Source organism: Pteropus vampyrus, unplaced genomic scaffold, assembly GCF_000151845.1.
Source record: "Pteropus vampyrus isolate Shadow unplaced genomic scaffold, Pvam_2.0 Scaffold938, whole genome shotgun sequence".
Classification (NCBI taxonomy): domain Eukaryota; kingdom Metazoa; phylum Chordata; class Mammalia; order Chiroptera; family Pteropodidae; genus Pteropus; species Pteropus vampyrus.
The window spans coordinates 18,471-26,842 of record NW_011889719.1 but is presented as its reverse complement, the minus strand read 5'-3'; the positions used below and the strand labels follow the sequence as shown (position 1 = coordinate 26,842).

At 52.5% G+C, this 8,372-nt stretch overlaps 2 protein-coding genes across 3 annotated transcripts in view; both read right to left on the bottom strand.

Annotated features, from left to right (window-relative positions):
* Window positions 1–1,947: 1,947 nt before the first annotated feature.
* On the bottom strand, window positions 1,948–8,357 carry LOC111734278 (maestro heat-like repeat-containing protein family member 2A). 2 transcript variants are annotated; one of them, XM_023526470.1, is made up of 5 exons: window positions 8,239–8,357; window positions 5,030–5,319; window positions 4,178–4,273; window positions 3,773–3,954; window positions 1,948–2,335 (listed from the first exon to the last, which is right to left on the bottom strand). In XM_023526470.1, the coding sequence occupies exons 3-5, from the start codon at window positions 4,257–4,259 to the stop codon at window positions 2,306–2,308; spliced, it is 294 nt and encodes a 97-aa protein (XP_023382238.1). In that variant the 5' UTR covers window positions 4,260–4,273; window positions 5,030–5,319; window positions 8,239–8,357; the 3' UTR covers window positions 1,948–2,305. The 2 variants fall into 2 exon arrangements, with proteins under 2 accessions (XP_023382238.1, XP_023382237.1); XM_023526469.1 differs by lacking the exon at window positions 1,948–2,335 and adding an exon at window positions 2,427–3,305.
* LOC105309908 (UDP-glucuronosyltransferase 1-9-like) overlaps window positions 6,564–8,372 on the bottom strand; it is a 9,525-nt gene continuing 7,716 nt past the window's right edge. The window contains exons 4-5 of the mRNA XM_023526468.1: window positions 7,285–7,363; window positions 6,564–6,662 (exon numbers count right to left, since the gene is read on the bottom strand). Coding sequence (XP_023382236.1) covers window positions 6,564–6,662; window positions 7,285–7,363 — 178 coding nt within the window. The remainder of the gene's footprint in view (window positions 6,663–7,284; window positions 7,364–8,372) is intronic.

Here is an 8,372-nt window from a genome sequence, read left to right as displayed (position 1 = left end):
CGCGGCCCCGCACCCGCCACTATGCCTCTGCATGGAGCAGGTGCTCAGCGCCTGTCTGTGGAATGAACGGAGAGGAAACGAGGGACGATGCGGGAAACAAAATGAGAAAGGGAGATGAGAAGACAGAAAAGAATGGAGCCTGAGAGGAAGAGGAGAGAGAGACGTAGAGGAGATGTAATAACAGAGGCCTGGAGAACAGAAAGAGACACAGAACATCAGAAAGAATCTTGACAGCGAGGGAGACACGTGGAGGAGAAAAGAAGGAACGCCGGAGGAAGGTACGAAACGAGCGAAATGGAAGGGGGCACAGAGACGAGAACAGAAACGAAGAGCGACAGAGACCGGGAGGAGGGGCCGGAAGCTGGGGCTGTGGGGGTTCGCGAGCTACCGTTGCCATGGGCCAGCTTCGCCAGGGTGATGATGACAAATTCATCCGTGAGGTCGAGGGGCTTGAGGTGGTGCTGCAGCTCGTACATGACCAAGCTGAAGTGGTTTCGGGACAGAGCCACCAAGGTGTCACTGGCCACCTCTGCCTTCATGTAGCCCTCCATCTAAGCAGACCGGAGAGGGACATGGGGTACCACCATCCGCTGGGTCCTCATAAGAACCCTCTTGCCCCTCGCCTGCTCCAGCCATGCTGGGCTCCCTTGGGCTCAGCCGATCTTTGCCCCATGAGGTAACTGGACAGGGCCTTGGGCATCCCAGGCCGTGCCCACCAACAGCCGAGCCCAGGGTTGGCAGTGGGCTGGAACAGCAATGGAGCCCAGGGCTCTGCTACCTCCAGGATCTCCCTCATGTCCTTGGAGGCGATGGCCACCAGCCTCTGGACACACTGCTCCTCCAGCTCCCCCTCCTGCTGGATGATCTCCTGGAGGATGCCGTAAATGCTGACTGTGCGCTGGGTGGGAATCTGCAGAGCAAGTGTGGCAGGGGTGGGGAGCCCCTGGACTGGGCTGCGGGGCCAAGGACGGACCCAGGCCCGCCCCAGCACGCAGCCCACCGTTGGTCCCTGCTCGCCACTACTCTTCCTCTATACCCCACCTGGGGACGCGCCCTCCATCCTCAACCGCCCAAGCCTCAGACCCCGGCCCCTCCGTCTCCACCGCTTCCCCTTCCCTCCTCCTGAGTCCTCCAACTGGCCCTTCAGTGGGGCCCATGCATCTGTTCTCCCCTCCCAGTTTTCAGCAAGGCAGGTGTCAAAAGGCCAGCACGCGAGGTCCTCCCCAAACTTGGCACTGGCCTAATCGAAAGTCCGAGAAGGTGGCTTGCCCTACCCTTTGCCCTAGTGAGGGAATATGCGAGACCGGAAAGCGTTCTTCTGACTCGGATGTGATTCCCAGGTAATACTTATCACTATCATGAATGACCTGGTGTCGGACAAATAGGTTATGCAACGCAGGCCAGCCCGGGGAGTCGAGTTGGAGAATGACTCTCATGTAATCGGGTGTGACGAGCCACTCTTAGGGGACGAGGGTTGACTCTCTGTGTGAGCCACTGCCTGCAAAGCCCGCTGGGAAACTGGCTCCCTCTCCGAGGTGGTAAGAAGGGTCACTTCCAATAGTCCAGAGATCTTAGCCAATTTGGGGATCTCAAGAAGAGAGGAAGTCACCTCAGTTGATGTGCTCTACTAGTGACATCAGTACAGGGAGTTGGTCTTGCTTTCCTAGTCTCGTATAGCAAGTGACAGAGGCTGTGAAATGCCAATCAGAGATTCTTCATGAAAACCCCAGGATAGAAGAGAATCGTGTGGCCTTAGCTGTCCAGTCACATGGCTCTAGACCACTGTTTCTCAACATTGTTTTTATTGCTCCCTAAAGAGCCTTCTTAAACTTATTTTTACTTCATCGCCCCCCATAAAATCTTAATACCACAAATACATTATGTACCTGTTTATAGGCCTTACGCATCTCTATGCTTTATACATTAAAAAAAAAAAAGGAAATTGTTTTTTTCTTCAGCCCCCCAACAACCAGTTTTACGCATTTCAGGGCAGTGTCACCCCCATTGAGAATGCACGCTCTAGATTTTCAAAGCGAAGCGTCAAAGCTCGAGGAGGCCTGTATGCGTAATTAAAACTCTTGCTGCACCTATGTAAACAGCCGGGCAAACTGTAAGAAGATCAGCCTTTTCTGGGATTGAGAAGAACATTTACGGTCATAAGAGAAAAAACTGTCTAAGACTTGGAAACTGGCATAGAACAGGCACTGGGTGGCCTTCAGTGTGTGCTGCCGTCTGCCAGACGCTCTGGGGTTCTTGGGCCTGGGGGAATGGGTGTCTTCGGTCTCCTGGGACTGTCTAGGGGATGTTACGGCTCCATGGTGACAGAAGCTAAGTTCTAGAAAACAGATAACAATGCAAACGTTTCCTCCCTAGCAATGAAAATAATTCTGGCTTGTGGCAAGGCCAATGAATTTTGTCTGGCAAAGAATATAAATCTCTGTAAGTAAAATTCTTGTGTTAACAGATCGTAACATCTCACCGGCTCCTTCCTTAATTAGTAAATAACTAAAATCTTTGACACATGTTAATTTTTAAAATAGGTCTATTGTGTTTTGTCTGCTTATTGTCACTGATCGCTGATTACAGCCTGGGTATTAATCATGTTTTTTTTAATTGTCTACCTTTCCTGATGCTTTGACATCTTGGGATCTCACTGACCCTGGCGAGCCTGCCCCTCCTGGGTTAGCTAGTCCCTGCAGATGGTAAACGACTCACCCCCGAGCATGCTTTTTAAATGCAAACCAACCAGGGACAGCCCCTATGCTCAGAGCCCTGAAATTGCTCAAACTCGCCAACCCCAAGCCTGCTCACCCTGCCTTGCCTGATCGCCCCCCACCCCCGACAGACACCGTGATAAATGTTCTGCCCAGATTTTCCCCTCAGTCCCTCTGCCTCTCACACAAACCCGCTGCTTCCCTGTGTGGCTCTGCATGGCAGGGACTGCCCTCGCCTCCACGGATCTGTGACTAAAAAGTTATCTTTCGAAGGCAATGGGCCCCGGAGCTATTGGCCTCACCATGTCTGAATAATAATAAAACCTACATTTTAAAAGTCCGTTATGAAACATTGCCTATGCTCCCTCACTCTGGCACGACTTCTTCATGGCTATCACACATTTTTCTAGAAAATAAAACTTTCTACAAAGAATTTCTTAAAAAAAAAAAAAATTCTTATGCTATCCACCCCCGAAAGCTAAAGGAGAGTCTAAAGCCCAGCAGTTCTTCAAGTGTGTTCTCCAGACCAGCAGCATCAGCATCGCCTGGGAACTCGCTGGAGATGCTGGCTCCCCAGGCTCCACTCCAGACCTACTGAACGAGAAACCGTTGGGGTGACCCCGCTATCTGGGTTTTAACAAGCCCTCCAATGCTCTGGTCGAAACCCATCCCTGCCACCCAAGGCCCAGCGTCACCTCCCATCACAGTCCCATCACTCCTTTCGACACCCTGTACCCCAGCCTCCCGCCCCCGCTACACAGTCCCTTCCGTGGCCCGACGTCCCTGAGCTCTGGTCTGCTCTGTCTTTGCTCCCACACGACCACCTGCTTTGCTCCTGCTCCAGGATCAGGGCTCCAAAACCCACTGCGTCGGAGGAACTTTTAAAAATCGTAAAAACCCCAGGCTCCCCTGAGTCCTCAAGGAGCAGGAACCCAGTGTCCTGCCCATCTCTGTACCCCAGCACCTAGCCCTGCACCTGTGTGCTGAGCGGCGGCTGGACGCACAAGCGGCCACAGCGGCTGGGCTCTGAGGAGCGGCTGAGGGAGAGGAGGCCCTACCTTGGGCACCTGCAGGCAGCGGATGAGCGCGTTCATCACCACGCAGGGCTTGGCGGTGGCCTTCTCCGTGATTATCACCGAGGCCAGCGTCTTCCGCATGTCAGGACCTGCCCCAACAGTGTCCGTCTTTGCTGACTCGCTGTCCATGATGTTAAGGAGGTTCGTGACTTGTTGGAACGTACCTGAGACAAAGGCAGCACAGGTGCGGCGCTGAACTGACCGTTACAGGATGTGCTCCCTGGGCCCCAGCCTCGCCGACGCCTGCACAGACTTAGCCAGCCTGCGGCACGGCTGGACAGGGAACTTCCTGTCCACTGTACAGACGGAGAAACAGAGGCCTCAGCCGGGACTTGCCCTCAAAGAGTTAGTGGTTAGGATGGGACAGGACGTGGCTGGCTTTCTTACCACCATCATCTGGTTCCAGAGGTTCCGGATCCTCCGTTTCCTCTGACAGGTCCTCGTTTGAGTCTATTGCTGCTTCTGCCATCTCTTCCTCCGGCTCTTTTGAGAAAAACAAACTTTCTAAAATGCTTAGTGTATTGACTGGCACACTCGAGGTGAGCCCAGGGAGTCACACCCTGTATAATACCCTCCCTTGAGGATGTACAGAACCCATGACCTGCTCCTAACCGACAGAACATGGCAAAGGCAGTGTGGGAAGCCACGTCCACGGTCCTGTTATGTCATTAAGACTCCATCTTAGCCTGTGGCGGGAGCCGTGCAGCAAGCAATCATGGGCCTCGGTCCGACAGCCACAGGGGCCTAGATTCAGCCAACAACCGCATGAGCTTGGGAGAGCCCCAAGCTCCAGGAAGGCTGGAGTGCAGCTTGTGAGACCCTAGGCAAAGGACCCTACTGAGCTGTGCCCAACTCCTGACCCACAGAAACTGAGATAATAAAGGGGGGTGGTGTTAAGCCGCTACGTGTATGGTAGTTTGTTACACGGCAGTAGGTAACTAATCCACTGGGTTAAGCGGGCCCTCTCCCTCTCTTTTCTAGACACTGAAAACTGAAAACGCACGAGGAATCCACCTCGACAACTCTGTCCTTCCAAAGGGGCTCTTACCACATCGGCAGCTTCTTAAGGGTTAACGAATACCAAACAGACGTTTAGATGGGGGATTAAAAGCTTCCACGTCCTGTTTGATGCAGTTCCAAGTTCCTCAGTCCTCAAACCCCCACCTAGGGCCCTTCACCATCCTGTGCTTTTCCCCCCGGGAATCCTTTAAAGAGCTGCTCTGGGACCTAAATACTGACCTTTGCTCAGAGTTCTCTCCCGGATGGAACAAAAATACAATGCAAGAAGCAGCTCCGTTGTCGGCCTGATACACACCAGCAGCGATGTGGGCAACGGCGAGATTGGTTATCGAAGAAGCGAGACGACCGAGCTCCTCGGTCGTGATGTCGATGAGAAACAGGTCCCTTGGCAGGGTGGGAGGGCTTCATGAGAACCGTCACCGTTAGGTCCCAGACCCTTGGAACTTTGCCATCCAACTGCCTCCTCGAGGGTCTCTCAACAGAGGGCTTCGAAGAGCGTGCACAGGGCCCTGTAGTAAAAACCCCACACTATGTCGTCATTAAACATTTCCATTCCCCACCTGTCTGGTGAAGTATGGTGGCCTGTTTGGGAAAGGAAGCTGGCAGGAGGAAGGCAATGAGGAGGAATCCCCCGAGGATGCAGTCGTAGGACCCCAGGGTGGGGAGGTGCGGTCAGGACAGCTGGCGGGGAGGAGGGGGACGCAAAGGTCCCGGAAAGAGGAGGACTCCTCACCAAGGACCGAGTGACTTGCAGGATGAGGAAGGGGGCTCCCGCTGGCAGAATACTCAGAGGATAAAGAACCTCAAAGAAGGCAGGGACCCTGTTTCCTTAAACCAAAAGCGGGACCCAAAAGATTTCCTTGTCACTTGTAGCTGTGTGAGAGAGAGTCCAGACCACCACTTTGCGCAATGAAAGACTGGTCTTTGGAAATCTTTCTGTGCATTACTGGGCAAGAGAACAAGACTCAGAGCTACCTAGGTACAAGATGCTTAGTTAAAATTAGACTCGAAGTTTACCCGCCCTGCCGAGAGGGAGTTCCTCGGCCTCTGCTTGGACACTGCTGGTACCAGGAAGCTCGTCACCCTCAGCGACCCATTTATACTCTGCTGAGTCTGGATGGTCAGGAAATGGGCTTCCTTACATGGTGCCAAGAAAATTATGCCCCGTAAAACTCACGCCTTGTTCCTCGGCCTGCCCTTTGGAAACGTATTGACCGATATGGACCAGACACAGGAAGCTGATTAGCACAGGCCCCTTCTCTTACAGCATCCTCCCGCCCGCCCTACCTCCCCCCAACCCCTTCTGGGCCTTCTTTTCTCTTTCAAAGATTGCTCAAGTGACATGATGGCAATAATTCAACAGTAGCTAGGTGCGGCTTTCCATGCTGTGGTGGATACACAGGTGAGCAGGACGCTCCTTTGTCCTCTGAGGGTCTAAAGACCCAACACATGAACTGCTATGGTTTTAGGGCCCAAAGTGAATGTATCACTTAGGCTTTGCTGTGTAATGAGCCACCTCAAAACTTAACGACTGACAACCACGACTGATTATCGTCGCGAGTCTACGGTGGTCAGCCGAGTGGTTCTGTTAATCTGGCCTTGTCCAGCCATGCACAACTAGAGCCACTCAGGCAACTGCAGTCAGCATGTGGGCTGTGTGCGAGGGCTGGATGACCTCACACAGGTGTCCGGCCAACTATTGGCTGAAGTGACTAGGATGATTGGGACACCTGTCTCACATCGTGCAGCAGAGCTAGCCCAGGCTGTTCACGCAGCAGTTGGATGGAGTTCCAAGACAGTGAGCGTCTTGCAGCCTAGACTTGGAACGGGCACCCATCACGCCTGCCACATTCTATCAGCCAAGGCAGGTCACAGGCCAGACCAGACTCAACCGGGGGAACAGGTCTCTCCTCTTAATGGGAAGAACCGAAAAGTCATGCTGTGAAGGACATGGCTATGAGGAGGGGTAGAGACGGGGCCCATTTTTTATTACACACATGGTGAGTGTGTAAGCCATGACAAAAAGGGAGATGTCCTGAACACATTATCCAGAGAAAATGTGAAGACAGTGAGGTCAAGGAGAAAGACGTGAACTCTGCTTGGTTTGCCTGAATAAAAGTATGTCAATTTTTCCTCAGATTATGACAATAATATTTGACATATACAATCCATTCATAAAATCAGCCACTCATAAGCAGTCATATTCTCCCTCTGCTTCTACGGAAACTAACTTGAAAATAAAAAAACTGTATTTGTAGAAACCTGTGAGCTTAAATGCATGAAAGGGCCAAGGCAGAAAGTGGAAAAAAATAGAAATAATGTCCACATGTAGTGGACATATTTATGGGTATCTTCCCAAATCATAAGGTTCCCTCTTCCCTGGCCCTTGGGGTCGCAGTTATGGGCTCCTGGTGGCCATGTTTTTCTTCTGCCACCCCTTCACCAGCACTCCTGATTGGACAAGGAGTGGATACCTGATCCAGCTGGACCAATCTTCCTCCCAGGAACTCTGGGTAAAAGAGAATCCAGTCGGTGTCCTGTAGGATCTTGGGGCTGAGAGATGTGGGGACTGAGGAACAGAGGAGGCCAAGACGGGAGGGAAGAGCAAAGCCTGCACGAGTGCACGGGACAGGAGAAGGCAAGAGAGGCCCCTCAGCCCAGCCCCGCTTATTTACCAAAAGACCCCTGTTTTGCTTAAGGTACCCAAGTTGCGTTCTCTTACTTGTAAACAAGAGGGCCTGAGGGACAGACATACCAAAATGCAAAGGAGCATGAGCTGGTCAGAAGTGAGAGCAGTGGGAGCAACGGGCAGTGAGATGGACCCTGGCTGGACTGGGAAGGGCCTGGAAAGAGGGTGGAAATGGTCCAGGACTCACCGCAGGGCTCAAAAGATTTCTGGTGTGAACAACTTGTGTTCCAAAAGCAGCCCGGGGAAGGACTGAATGAGGCCGAGGCCAGGAGAAGTCTAGTCATCCACGTGACGCCCACCTCCAACTTGAAGCCTACACGTTTAAAACTTCTACATATAACGTGAAGCAACAGAGCTGGGAACAAACTTCAAGGCATAGAACGAGTACAGAAAATACAACACATGACAGAGGAGATTCTCATTAGTGCAGTAAACACTAAGTAAATTCTCAGGGTGATACATTCCACCAAAAAATACCGGCAGAGTTACCAAAATAGAAGTACAAATGGCTCCTAACCTTGTAAGGGTTCGACTTTTAATAGTAATAATAATGAAAGTACATTTAAAATGAGATCCCACTTTTCCCCTATCACACTGATGCTCCTACCCGCCCCCGCCCGGGACATTCCACTAAAGAGGGTGTGAGAACCTGGCTCTCTCTCGCCATCTCCAGGTGCGGTTTGGGATGATCTCAAACCATCTGCCCAGGGAAGCAATGCCATGTGGCGGGTGCCCAAACCAGATGCGCTGTGCCCTTGACTCTCCAGTGCACAGCCAGCCTCTAACGCCACACCTGCCTTTCTCTCCTGCGGTCCCACGGCTTTCAGAGCACTGACGGCCCCGGCAAGCCGCCACACCTTTGCTGCGGGTGTC

Excerpts from the sequence above, each read along its gene's own strand:
- LOC111734278 (XM_023526469.1), bottom strand. The coding sequence starts at position 4,259 with ATGGCAGAAGCAGCAATAGACTCAAACGAGGACCTGTCAGAGGAAACG. Across the intron at positions 3,955-4,177 it reads TCTGGAACCAGATGATGGTG|GTACGTTCCAACAAGTCACG; the intron begins GTAAGAAAGCCA and ends CCTTTGTCTCAG. Across the intron at positions 3,306-3,772 it reads GCTGCCTGCAGGTGCCCAAG|GTCTGGAGTGGAGCCTGGGG; the intron begins GTAGGGCCTCCT and ends CTCGTTCAGTAG.